The sequence below is a fragment of the Mobula hypostoma genome, chromosome 8, assembly GCF_963921235.1.
Source record: "Mobula hypostoma chromosome 8, sMobHyp1.1, whole genome shotgun sequence".
Classification (NCBI taxonomy): Eukaryota; Metazoa; Chordata; class Chondrichthyes; order Myliobatiformes; family Myliobatidae; genus Mobula; species Mobula hypostoma.
The window spans coordinates 140341428-140354990 of NC_086104.1; the positions used below are offsets into that span (position 1 = coordinate 140341428).

A 13563-nucleotide genomic window follows, 5' to 3' on the forward strand; every position below is an offset into this window, starting at 1 on the left:
CCCCCCCCCCCCGCAAGTCACACAACAACACATGGAGATACGTCAGCTCAGTCAGCAAGGGGCGATCAGGAACTCCTGCCTGGCATTCACCAGCTCCAGACAGTGAGTGCAATAACACGGAGCGTGCGTACTTACAGGGGTAAGGAACTTTGAACCACGGCGCCACAGAGAGAACTCCTTTCCTTGCATCGGTGCGTGCATAGTAGCCATACTGGTTGCTGTCCGGTGGGAAGACATCAGTCACCGTGAAGATGAAGCACAGAAGCCACGACACTAGGATGGCCAAAATAATCTACAGGAGCCAAACCAGCAGCAAGTAGAGGAACAATTAGGCGTCAGAGGAAAATTTGCAATAAACTACACTCATAACCTCTTATCACAACTATCGGCAACTTTAATTCCTTTTTAAGTTTCTTTCCCAGTTTAATGGTGAATTAACACTGGTCCTTTGCCCCTGTCACCACACAAGTTCAGTACAGTTCAGACCATAAAGAAACCAGCAGATGATCAATCTCCTGCACAGCCAGCACTTGCCTGCTTAGGCAGTTTGGTTTACAGCAGGAAGCTGAAGATGAAAAAAAGATAACCACACACGCTCGAAATGCAAAATAAGAACAGAATATGCTGGAATGCAAGGCAGTATTTGTGCACAGAGTATGCATTATGATCAGAGATTAAGGGAGCTAGGGCTTTACTCTTTGGAGAGAAGGAGGATGAGAGGAGACATGATAGAGGTGTACAAGATAATAAGAGGAATAGATAGAGTGGATAGCCAGCGCCTCTTCCCCAGGGCACCACTGCTCAATACAAGAGGACATGGCTTTAAGGTAAGGGGTGGGAAGTTCAAGAGGGATATTAGAGGAAGGTTTTTTGCTCAGAGTGTGGTTGGTGCGTGGAATGCACTGCCTGAGTCAGTGGTGGAAGCAGATACACTAGTGAAGTTTAAGAGACTACTGGATAGGTATATGGAGGAATTTAAGGTGGGGGCTTATATGGGAGGCAGGGTTTGAGGGTTGGCACAACATTGTGGGCCGAAGGGCCTGTACTGTGCTGTACTATTCTATGTTCTAAACAGATACGATCTTTCAGGTCCAAGACTTGTGGCCGAACCAATCAGAAACTTTAACTCTGTTGCCCTCTCTGATCAGTAGAGTGTTCCAGCATTTTCTATTTTTTTTATACTTGGGCCAAGCCTAATGTCCTCCAAATTACTCCGGACAGAAGCACAAAGTAAATTTTATTATCCAAATACATATGTCACCCTGAGGTTCATCTTCCTGTGGGTGTACTCTGTAAACCTATAGAGCAGTATCTATAGCAGGATCAATGAAAGATCAACCAGAGTGCAGAAGACAATAAACGGTGCAAATGCAAATATAAATAAATAGCAATAAATACGAGAACATAAGATAACAAGATAAAGAGCCCTTAAAGTGAGATCGTTGGTTGTGCAAACACCTCAAAGGATGGGTAGAAGAACCTGATGGTTGAGGGGTAGTAACTGTGGTGCGAATCATGAGGCTCTTGTACCTTCTACCTGAAGGCAGCAGCGAGAAACGTGCATGGGTTGGCTGGTGAGGGTCTCTGATGATGGTTGCTGATTTCCCACAGCAACATTTCAAATGTTGGGAGGGCTTTACCTGTGATGTACCGGGCCAAATCTACCCCCTTTTGTAGGATTTTCCATTCAAAGGCGTTGGTGTTTCCATACCAGCCGCGATGCAGCCAGTCAATACACTCTCCACTACACATCTATAGGTTTATCCAAGTTTGTCAAGCTGTCATACTGAATCTCTGCAGACTCCTCAGGAAATGTGGGGATGGGGGTAGCTAGACCATTATCGCTTTAGGCCAAGAGAGAAAGCTCAACCCCCTTGGATCGAGAATCAAGATGCAAGTGTGAGGAGTAATACATTGCGAGGGATTTCCATTGCAACAGACGTTAAACACCTCATTTGGCTACCCATTTCAATTCAACTTTCCATCTTTCCATTCCCATACCAATATGACTGTCCATGGCCTCCTCTACTGCCACAAAGAGGCCAAACTCAGATTGGAGGAACAATGCCTCGCGTTCCATCTGGGTACCCTCCAACCCGATGGCACGAACATAGATTTCTCTAATCTCTGACAATTTCATCCCCCCTTTTGATTACCCTTTCACCTCTTCTCTTCTCCACACCTGCCCATCACCTCTCTCTGGACACCCTTCTCCTTCTTTTCTTCCATTGTCCTCCTTTATTAGGTTTCTTCTTCTTTAGCCTTTTACCTCTTGCACCTATCACCTACAACTCTTATTTCATTCCCCCTCACCAGATCTCACCTATCTCCTGCCAGCCTTCCCCTTAATATTCTGGCTTCTACTTCCTTCCTTTCCAGTGCTGATGAAGGGTCTTGATCTGAAATGTTGACTGTTTATTCCCTTCCATAGCTGCTGTCTGATTTGCCGAGTTCCTCCAGCATTTTGTACTTGTTGCTCATTTGTTCAAACTGGCTTGAGAATCCTGAAGTGACATTTCCAGCAGCAGGGAGGTTCCACTTTGTAATCATATCTCTACATTGGGAAGAGTTTTCTGTGCTCTTCCAGTTCCAAGCTTTTGAGCATCCCCACATATAATACCCCCACCAATGGCAGGTGTGTCCTCAAGCTGTCCAGTCTGCAGCTCGGAAATCTCCTCTCTAACCCTCACGTGTGCCTCTCTTTTCCTTAAGAAACCTTGCAAAACTGATTTCTTCAACCAAGCCAATTGTCACTGCCAACATGCATCTGTCTCCTCCCAGTTAACACTTTGGGGTAAGCTAACTACATAAAGGTAAAACCACTTGCTGGTCAATGCTCCTCTCCACATGAACCAACTACAACCTGGGATTTGCCAATTGCTGACCATCATTGCTCGTCTCAGTGCACTGCACAGTACGCGAGCTTCACAGGCAGTTCCTTTTAAACAGTGGGACAAAACAAATGACTGTTGGCTGGCATGCCAGTACTGAGCTAGTGACCTTTGGGAAAGGACATTAAATAGAGGACTAACTAACTGCACTCAGAACAGATAGAGACAATATCCTAAATCCACATTTCTATGAAGAATGGTGGAGTTACCTCTGACATTCTAGGGAACATTGGGGCTCAAAACATTGCCAAAATTTAAAAGAAGAATGTAAATTGTTTGACTCATTCCCTACATTACAAAGGCATTGCTACAGCTGTTGAAGGCTTTGGCTCACCATGAACTTATGCAAAGTATAACAGCAGGTCATGCCTCCCTTTCAGTAACAAGTTCGGTTTTTTTTACCCCAAATGAAGGTAAGGTAACATGGAATGTGCTGTGGAATCCGGACATCATTACCTCTGACTGACTATCAACCCTCTGTTCTCATCTGATTACCAGCAACTTACCGGGAACATTTTGAATAGCTGTAGCTTGTATGCTGTCCATCCCTTCTTGTACTTATAAATCGGAAGAGGCAGCTTGACGTTCCGTGCATATTGTGAGAAAAACAGCACCAAGAATATTGTCCTGGAAAATAAATTGGCAGGTTTGTTGGGTCAAATGCCCTTTTCTCATGGGCCTTCATTGCCAGCACAACCTGTCTGTTTTCCAATAATGGTTCTTCCTTCTTCCTAATGTCCTCGCTGTTCCAATACAGCACACTCTTGCTCAGTCTAAGGATGCTAGCCTTTCATTTTCCTCAGTCCCTCAGCAGCCTCTCTTGCCTCTGGATCAAACCCAATACATTTCCAATACCAGGCCTCTCCACCCAACAACCAGTCATTCTGATCTGGATGCTTAGCCTCTATGCACAGAGTCTATCCATGGGGACAGGGTGGGCAGCATTTCCCCCAGTGTTGTTCCTCCCACCCCAGTTCACAGTTTTGCCTACTCCATTTGGGAGTCTAGGCTCCTCTGTCTCCAGTCTGCCCATATGGATGTTCCCTCAGTTACTGCCCAAGTGTTAACCCATTAGGTGCTATATGCCCTCCAGCACGCACTCGGTCAGAATTCTGCACGTCAGCACAAAGGCTTGGCTGAGCTTCAGAGTCTGACCAACAGCTCTACAGCAAATCTCAACAACGTCGCATGCTTTCAATCAGATTGCGGACAGACATCAGCAAGTGAGGCACGGTGGCGTAACGCTACTGCAGCGCCAGAAATCCGGGTTCACTTCCGCCGCTGTCAGTGAGGAGATAGTACATTCTCCCCGCGACTGGGATTTCCTCCGGGTGCTCTGGTTTCCTCCCAAAGACACACAGGTTACAGGTTAATTGCTCATATGGGTGTAACTGGGCAGCGAGGACTCAGAGGGCCGGGAGACCCTGATATCATGCTTTATCTCTAACTAAAATACAAATAAATAAAATGTGGATCCTGAGAGACTGAGGCTTTTGCTGGCTTAACCCACCCAATGAACAGAACTCAAACTAGCTAGCAAACGTGCTACCCACTGATATTTATTTCAAAGATCTCTATCTACATTCTTTATCATCCAAATTAATAACCAAATATATACCAGTGCAGTGGATCAACCTCGGAGGCAAAAGCTAAAGATCAGAGCCAGGAGCGAAGTTTAGGAATTACAAGCAGGGTGGGTGGAGTTCAGAATTTTCTTCCATAAGCAGCAGTTTTTACTGTGTCATTTGTTCCTTTTAAATCAGAAATTGTTTTTTTTTGTTAATTAGAGATAGCACTGATGTGGGAAAAGCTGGGTTCAGGGAATTTAAGCATAAATCAGCCATGACCTTACTGAATGGCAAAAAAATGCTGGGACATGGAATGAACTCTGCACTCTTCCTGTCCCACATCAACAAAGCAATTCAAAACAACCTCTCCCAATTTTCCATTCAAGCTTCTAATCATATCTTCCAAAAATCATCACTAGCTGGGGCGGGGAGTGGAAATTTGTTGGATAACACCCAATGAAGCATCCTGGAGCATTTTATTTCACTTCAAAAGGAGCTCTGTGAATGCAGGCTGCATTCACTCACCCTTTCCAGTGAACCTGTGTCTTTTGCAGCTGCCGCCTCCCCCTACCCTAAAGGACCTGAGTGAACAATCAGCTTATACAGCACCATAGGAAGCCCCTGTCTGTCCTTGTGTTCTCCACAGTGAAGGCCTCTGGAATGCGAGACAAGTTTCATCCCTCCCACCCCAGTGATAATTCCAGGGCTTACCAGGATCAATGCTCAGACCTTGGGCCTCTGCCCCTCCCAGCTTAAGGACACAAGTACACTGGAGCACTTGGTCCCTCAAACCTGCTCTGCCATTCAATGTGATCATGGTTGAACATCTCCTCTTCTATGTCAGCTTCACATTAGTTTCCTCTTCGCTAATCCTTCAAACATGAACCACCCCCCCTTTTAAATTTTTCAGTCTGCATCATTCTCTGGAGGTAGAGAATTCCAAAGCTTCATCTCTCTCTGCTAAAAGTTCCTACACACCTCGGTTTTAAATGACTAGCACTTTATTCTGTAACTATATTCCCTTGTTTGAGGCTCTCCCATCTCAACATCTACCCTTCCTTGACCCTATGTTTCAATAAGATCTCTCCTCATTCTTCCAAACCCCAAAGAATACAAATCCATCTTCCCTGGCTGTTCATCCCAGGAATTACCCTAGTAAATTTCTTCTGGATTGCCGCCATTGCTGATATACCCTTTCTTAAACATGAGGACCAAGACTGTCCTCCACGTATTTCCATTTCCATTTTGGAAGTAGAACAGAATGCACTTACAGCATTGCAATACCCCAGTGCTTCCCGGCTCGCTCTCCTGCTGCCTGGTAACCAGACAGGCCAATCAGAGCCACTGTTGGGGTAATAGTGAGTGGCCCAATGTAGCTCAGAAGCACGCCCGGCAGTCCTAGGAAACCAATCAGCACCTCGATGAGGGAAGACATAATGATGGCTCCCTGGATCTGCAAAGAAGATGACATTTGAATCACCCTAAAAAGTCACCTAAGTTTTTGGCCTGACAGACCTCTTATGCAGAAAATGAAACTCTCCTGAAACAAAAAGGATGCCTTGACAAGGAGAAGAGGACTTTTGGGATTCTGGGAACAGCAGATGAGTACAGAAGAAATGAACAGAGGGTCTCACAGTCTAACACAAGTAATTTATATCTGAAACTTTAAACAAATTGGTACTGTTACGTTATCCCAAATGGGTTCTAAGACAGTGGTCCCCAACCTCTGGGCCGCGAAGAGTGCAAGGGTGCAGCGGTAGCGGGAACGCACCCAGCACATCTTTAAGAAAAAAGCCAAATAAACAAGCTAATTAATTAGGTGAGTGCCGAAAAATTGCCTCTGATCTGGGCCAACATTTACATGCCGGGTGGCACCTAATTAATTAGCATGTTTATTTTGGCTTTTTTCTTAAAGATGTGCTGGGTGTGTTCCGGCTACCGCTGCACCCCTGCGTTCTTCGTGGCCCGGAGGTTGGGGACCACTGCTCTAAGAGACAGAATAATTCAAGAGTCTCCATTCGCTCCTTTGCTGCTGTATACAGCTTTGAACTGTATTTCCTTGGCCCAAGAATTCTGGGATCTTTCCACATCCTTCTCCATTCCAGAATTATCCAGCAGCATCGAAATAAAACAAAAAACAAAGACCTTCCTGTCCATGACTGCAAAGACCTGCTTGTTTCCCTGACAAAGAAGCACACCTCAATCAGATACTAAGCCTTTCATTTAATCCTCAGGGCACCACTAATGCAAGGTAGGCTTGGCATTTCAAATCCATGCCCATGTGCTTGAACCAAACAGCTTGGCCAGCCACTTCGAACAACATTGAAGAGTCACCCTGGGTCAAAATTGCAGGTGTTTCATAGTAGCTTCATACTGGCAAATTTTTGATTTAACTAACTGAATTTAAATTTCCTTGCTACTGCGTGAGATTTTAATTTTTGCCTTAAAAAAGATTGTTAGTTCAGGGTGTTGGCTTTGCCATAATGCCACCATTTACCATTTTTCAAAGTGCCTTTTTTCCATTAAAATACGTTTGAAGTGGAGTTACTAATATAATCAAAGGGCATTCTCTCTTCTCATTACTACCATCAGAAAGGAGGTACAGGAATCTGAAGACACGCTCAATGTTTTAGGAACAGCTTCTTTCCCCTCTGCCATCAGATTTCTGAATGGAAAAGGAACCCACTCTTGAATACTAACTCAATACTTTTTGCATTCTTTCCATTACTTATTTAATTAAATACATATAAAGTATATATCTAAAACAACAGGAATTCTGCAGATGCTGGAAATTCAAGCAACATACATCAAAGTTGCTGGTGAATGCAGCAGGCCAAGCAGCATCTATAGGAAGAGGTGCAGTCGACGTTTCAGGCCGAGATTAGGGTCTCGGCCTGAAACGTCGACTGCACCTCTTCCTATAGATGCTGCTTGGCCTAAAGTATATATCTATTTCTTATTGTAACTTTTTATAGTATCCCCTGTAGTTTGCCAACCAGAAGGGTCTACACGAAGGGTCAGAGCCATCTCTATTTCCTGAGGAGACTGAGGTCCTTTAACATCTGTCGGACGATGCTGAGGATGTTCTACGAGTCTGTGGTGGCCAGTGCGATCATGTTTGCTGTTGTGTGCTGGGGCAGCAGGCTGAGGGTAGCAGACACCAACAGAATCAACAAACTCATTCTTAAGGCCAGTGATGTTGTGGGGATGGAACTGGACTCCCTCACGGTGGTGTCTGAAAAGAGGATGCTGTCCAAGTTGCATGCCATCTTGGACAATGTCTCCCATCCCCTACATAACGGACTGGGTGGGCACAAGAGTACATTCAGCCAGAGACTCATTCCACCGAGATGCAACACAGAGCGTCATAGGAAGTCATTCCTGCCTGTGGCCATCAAACTTTACAACTCCTCCCTTGGAGGGTCAGACACCCTGAGCCAATAGGCTGGTCCTGGACTTATTTCCCGGCATAATTTACATATTACTATTTAATTATTTATGGTTTTATCACTATTTAATTATTTATGGTGCAACTGTAACGAAAACCAATTTCCCTCGGGATCAATAAAGTATGACTATGACTATGACTAGAAGCACATTGGAATCGACAATGCTGTCATCTACCTGCTGAACAGAGCCTACTCTCATTTGGATAAGCAGGGCAGCACTGTGAGGATCATGCTTTTTGATTTCTCAAGTGCCTTCAAAACCATACAGCCCTCATCGCTGGGGGATAAGCTCCGTTCAATGCAGACTAGGCTGGATAATGGAGTACCTGACTGACAGACCACAGTTTGTGTGGCCTCACAGCTGTGTGTCAGACATGGATATAAGCAGCACATGGGCCTCACAAGGGACTGTATTGGCCCCCTACCTGTTTGCCCTGTATACCTCGGACTTTAGATACAACACTGAGTCATGTCATCTGCAGAAATTTTCTGATGACTCAGTAATAGTTGGGTATATAAAGGGAGGGCAGGAGGATGAATACAGAGCCCTGGTGGCGGACTTTGTCAAAAGGTGCAAGCTGAGTCATCTGCAGCTGAACATCAGTAAGACAAAGGAGATGGTGATGGACTTTAGGAAGACTAAGCCTGTATTGCTCCCTGTTACTATTGATGGTGAAGACCTACAAGTACCTGGGGTGCACTTGGATGACAGACTTGAGTGGAGCACCAACACAGAGGCTGTGTACAAGAAGGGCCAGAGGCACCTCTACTTCCTGAGGAGACTGAGGTCCCTTGGAGTATGCAGGCCTCTCCTTCACATGTTCTACCAGTCTGTTGTCGCCAGTTAAATCTTCTTATGTGGTGGTGTGCTGGGGCAACTGCATCAACACGAGTGATGCCAACAGGCTCAATAAATTGATTAGAAAGGCTGGCTGTGTTATAGGAGTCAAACTGGACACACTGGAGGCTGTGGTAGAACAAATGATCCTACGGAAAATCCTGGCAATTCTGGACAATGTTTCTCTCCCTCTGCATGCTGCCTTTGCTGAACAGAGGAGCACTTCTAGTCATAGACTGAGACAACTGTGCTGCTCCGAAAAGCACTATATGAGGTCATTCTTATCCTCAGCCATTAGGCTCTATAATGAGTCAACCTATAGCCGGGGAAGGGATGACGCCCACCACCTATTAGACTGGTTATGGTAACTTGTTTTTTTTTAAATTCTTTCTACTTCTCTTCTAATATTTATATATGTGTACTTGTAATGCTACTGTGACACTGTAATTTCCTTTGGGATCAATAAAGTATCTAATTTTTATGTACTTCACTGTACTGCTGCCACTACACAAGAAATTTCACGACATGTGTCAATGTTAATAAATATGTCATGATTCTGATAATATAGAAAATGCATCACACACTCCCACAGTGAAGCAAATTTCCCCAGACAGAAATGCATTGTTGAGTGAGGGGTAAATATTAGTCAGGACACTGGGGAGCACACCTGCGCTCTTTCTATCAACTTTAAGGCAGAAGTCAAGAATGTGACTTCTGGAGGAAAAAAGATGAGGAGTCAAGAGTAAGGTGGGGGAGCAGGGCGGAAGAAACACAAGTGATAGGTGAAACTAGCAGGGGGAGAGGGGTGAAGTAAAGAGCTAGGAAGTTGATTGATGAAAGAGATACAGGGCTGGAGAAGGGGGTTTCTGATGGCAGAGGACAGAAGGCCACGGAAGAAAGAAAAGTGGCAGGGGGGGTGAGGGGGGGGAGAAAGCACCAGGGAGAGGTGATAGGCAAGCAAGGAGATAAAGTGAGAGAGGGAAATGAGAATGGGGAATGGTGAAGGAGTTGGGGGGGGTATTACAGGAAGTTCAAGAAATCGATATTCATGCTATCTGGAAGGAATATAAGGCATTGCTCCTCCAACTTGAGTGTGGCCTCATCATGACAATGGAGGAGGCCATGGACAGACATATCAGCATAGGAATGGGAAGTGAAATTAAAATGGATGACCACTGGGAGATCCCGCTTTTTCTGGCGGACAGAGCATAGGTGCTCGGTGAAGCAGTCTCCCAATCTGCATCGGGCCTCACAGGTATACAGGAAGTCTCATCGGGAGCACCAGATACAGTAGTTGACCCCAACAGACTCACAAGCGAAGCGTCACCTCACTTGGGTCCTGTTTAGGACCCTGAATGGTAGTGAAAGAGAAGGTGTATGGGTGTATAGCACTTGTTCTGCTTCCAAGGATAAGTGCCAGGAGGGAGATCAGTGAGGAGGGACAAATGGACAAGGGAGTCGCGTATGCAGTGATCCCTATGGAAAGCAGAAAGCGGGGAGGGAGAGGGAAAAATGTGCTTGGTGGAGGGAATCTCATTGAGGATGGCAGAAGCTAGGGAGAATTATATGCTAGATACAGAGGCCGGTGGGGTGGTAGGTGAGGACAAGAGGAACCCTATCCTTGGTAGAGTGGCAGGAGGATGGGATGAGGGCAGTGTTGATGGTGGAGGAATGGAACCCTCTTTCTTTGAAGGAGGAGAACATCTCCTTAATTCTGAAATGAAAAGCCTCATCCTGAGAGCAGATACAGTGGAGACGGAGGAATTGAGAGAAGGGGATGGCATTTTTTACAAGTTTCAGGGTGGGAAGAGGTATAGCCCAAGTAGCTACGAGTCAGTGGTTTTATAATAGACATCATTAGATAAGCTGTCTCCAGAGATAGAGATAGAGAGACTGAGAAAGGGGAGGGAGATGTCAGAAATGGACCAGGGTAGAAGTTGGAGGCAAAGTTGATGAAGTTGACGAGCTCCATATGGGTGCATGGAAGCAGCACCAAGGCAGTTGTCAAAGTAGTGCTGGAAAAGTTGGGGAGTGATACCAGTGTAGACTTGAAACAAAAACTGTTCCATATAGCCGACAAAAAGGCAGGCATATCTGGGACCCATGTGAGTGTCCATGGCTACACCTTTAGTTTGAAGGAAGTGGGAGGAGCCATATGAAAGATTATTAAGAGTGAAGACAAGTTTCGCTGGGTGGAGGAGAGTGGTGGTGGAGGGCAACTGGTTGGGCCTGGTGTCCAGAAAGAAACAGAGAGCTTTGAGGCCTTACAGGTGGGGGAATGGAGTTGTATAGGGACTGGATATCCACAGTGAAAACAAGATGATCGGGACCAGGGAACTTGAAATCACTGAAAAGATCAAGAGCGTGTGAAGTGTTCCTTGGGAGTCCCTTCAATGGTTCAGCAACGTGGCTCACCAGTACTTTCCTGATGGCCATCTTGGACGGATAACAGTGATTGAATTAAAAAGAAAGTCAAGCTCGAGTAGTTCTGGCAGAGGGGTCAAATGGGGTGTGTTAAATTGATGGGGTTTACCTTTTTATTTATGTATTTATTATTATTATTTTTATTTATTGATTGATTAGATACAGCGTGCAACAGGCCCTTCAAGCCACACTATCCAGCAATGTGATTTAATCTCGCCTACTCACAGGACAATTTACAACGACCAATTATCCTACCAACCATTAAGAGTCTTCGGACTGTGGGAGGAAACCGGAGCACCTGCAGGGAGCCCACACGATCACGGGGAGAAGGTACAAGCTCCTTACAGGCGGCGGCGGGAATTGAACCTGGGTCACTGTAAACCGTTGTGCTAACCACTATATGTCGAGACACCCACACTGCTGTGGTGCTGGAGGTGCTGTGCATCCCGGTGTTTACCACAAGGAGAAAAAGAATTCTCTTTGTGGTTCCTGGATAGCAAGACACCAAAACAGTTTGAGGAAGCAGATTAGCTACCACATTTGGCAACATTTTCAAAAGCAAAACACTTCCTGGACTGTCATGAATTAGGGAAGTCCCAAGGTTGCACACAGGACACTACTTATTGCCAGTATTGTTTATCATTGACTGTATCAACGACATCAGCTCGTGTGCCTGAATACCAGGCCACTGGTGATACAGGGGTTTAGTTGGAGGACAGTCCCCATGAACTAGTGAGGTTTCTTACAGCTACAGCATTACTCAGTCAGATATCTTGTGTCTGTGTACCAGTTGTTCTCAGCAACAGTTAGACAGATTTCACTCAGACTCTCAGTCAAGGACAGGCAAGCAAAATAGTGCTAGATGGTACAGCTTATCCAGCTGCTGCTTCGCTACTCCAATGACCCAGGTCCAGTCCCGACCTCTGAACCCATGTGTGGAGTGTTACTTTATGGACATGTAATCCATTTATGTATATAGCTATCTTATGTATTTATGTTTATTGTGGTTTTTAAATTATTGTGCTCTTTATCTTATGCTTTTTTATGGGTGCTGCATCAGATCCGGAGTAACAATTATTTTGTTCTCCTTTACAGTTGTGTACTGGAAATGAATCTTGGATTCTGCACATTCTCCCTGTAATCACATGGGCTTCCCCCAGGTGCTCCGCTTTCCTCCCGCTAACCTGCAGGTTAGTAGGTTAATCGGCCACTGTAAATTGCCCCCACTGTGAAAGTGGCTGGTCGAATCTAGAGTAGACTATAACATTTTCCACAGATGTAAAAAAATTTACAGACGTATCGTGGAGAGCATTCTCACTGACTTCATCACTGTGTGGTAAGGGGGCGGGGGCTACTGAACAGGATCAAAGTCAACTGCAGAGACTTGTAAACTCAGTCAGCTGCATCATGAGCACTAGCCTCCGTAGTATCCAAGACATCTTCAAGGAGCAATGCCTTAAAAAGGTAGCATGCATCATTAAACAGCCCATCACCCAGGCCATGCCTTGCTTTCATTGCGACCATCAGGAAGAAGGTACAGAAGCCTGAAGGCACACACTCAACGATCCAGGAACAACTTCTTCCCCTCTGCCATCTGATTTCTGAATGGACACCACCTCACTACTTTTTAATTTCTATTTTTGCACTATTGAATTGACTTTATTTCTTACTCCTTCACTTACATGAGGAGTAAATATCTTCACGTTACTTCTCCATCTAAATGTGCAATATGCAATCACAGTAATTTATAATAAATAGAACAGTCAATGTAACATAGAAAGACACTCAAATCAGTGTGAGTTAATCAGTCTAATAGGCTGGTGGAAGAAGCTGTCCCGGAGCCTGTTGGTCCTGGCTTTTATGCTGCGGTATTGTTTCCCAGATGGAAGCAGCTGGAATAGACTGTGGTTGAGGTGACTCAGGTCCCCAATGATCCCTCGGGCCTTTTTCTCACACCTGTCATTGTAAACATCCTGAATAATGGGAAATTCACAACTACAGATGTGCTGGGCTATCCACACCACTCTGCAGAATCCTGCGATTAAGGGAGGTAACAGTTTCCATACCAGGCCGTGATGCAGCCAGTCAGGATGCTCTCAGCTGTGCCCCTGAAGAAAGTTCTCAGGATTTGGGGGCCCATACCAAACTTCCTCAACCGTCTGAGGTGAAAGAGGTGCTGTTGTGCCTTTTTCACCACACAGTTGGTGTGTACAGATCACATGAGGTCTTTGGTGATTGTGGATGCCGAGGAACTTGAAGCTGTTCACCCTCTCAACCCCAGATCCATTGATGTCAATATGGGTTAGCCCGTCTTCATTCCTCCTGTAATCCACAACCAGCTCCTTTGTTTTTGTGACACTGAGGGAGAAGTTGTTTTCTTGACACTACTGTGT

At 45.3% G+C, this 13563-nt stretch overlaps 1 protein-coding gene across 1 annotated transcript in view; it reads right to left on the minus strand.

The window, feature by feature from the left end:
• slc23a2 (solute carrier family 23 member 2) overlaps window positions 1–13563 on the minus strand; it is a 129031-nt gene that overhangs the window by 27000 nt on the left and 88468 nt on the right. The window contains exons 8-10 of the mRNA XM_063056974.1: window positions 5731–5912; window positions 3398–3518; window positions 136–292 (exon numbers count right to left, since the gene is read on the minus strand). Coding sequence (XP_062913044.1) covers window positions 136–292; window positions 3398–3518; window positions 5731–5912 — 460 coding nt within the window. The remainder of the gene's footprint in view (window positions 1–135; window positions 293–3397; window positions 3519–5730; window positions 5913–13563) is intronic.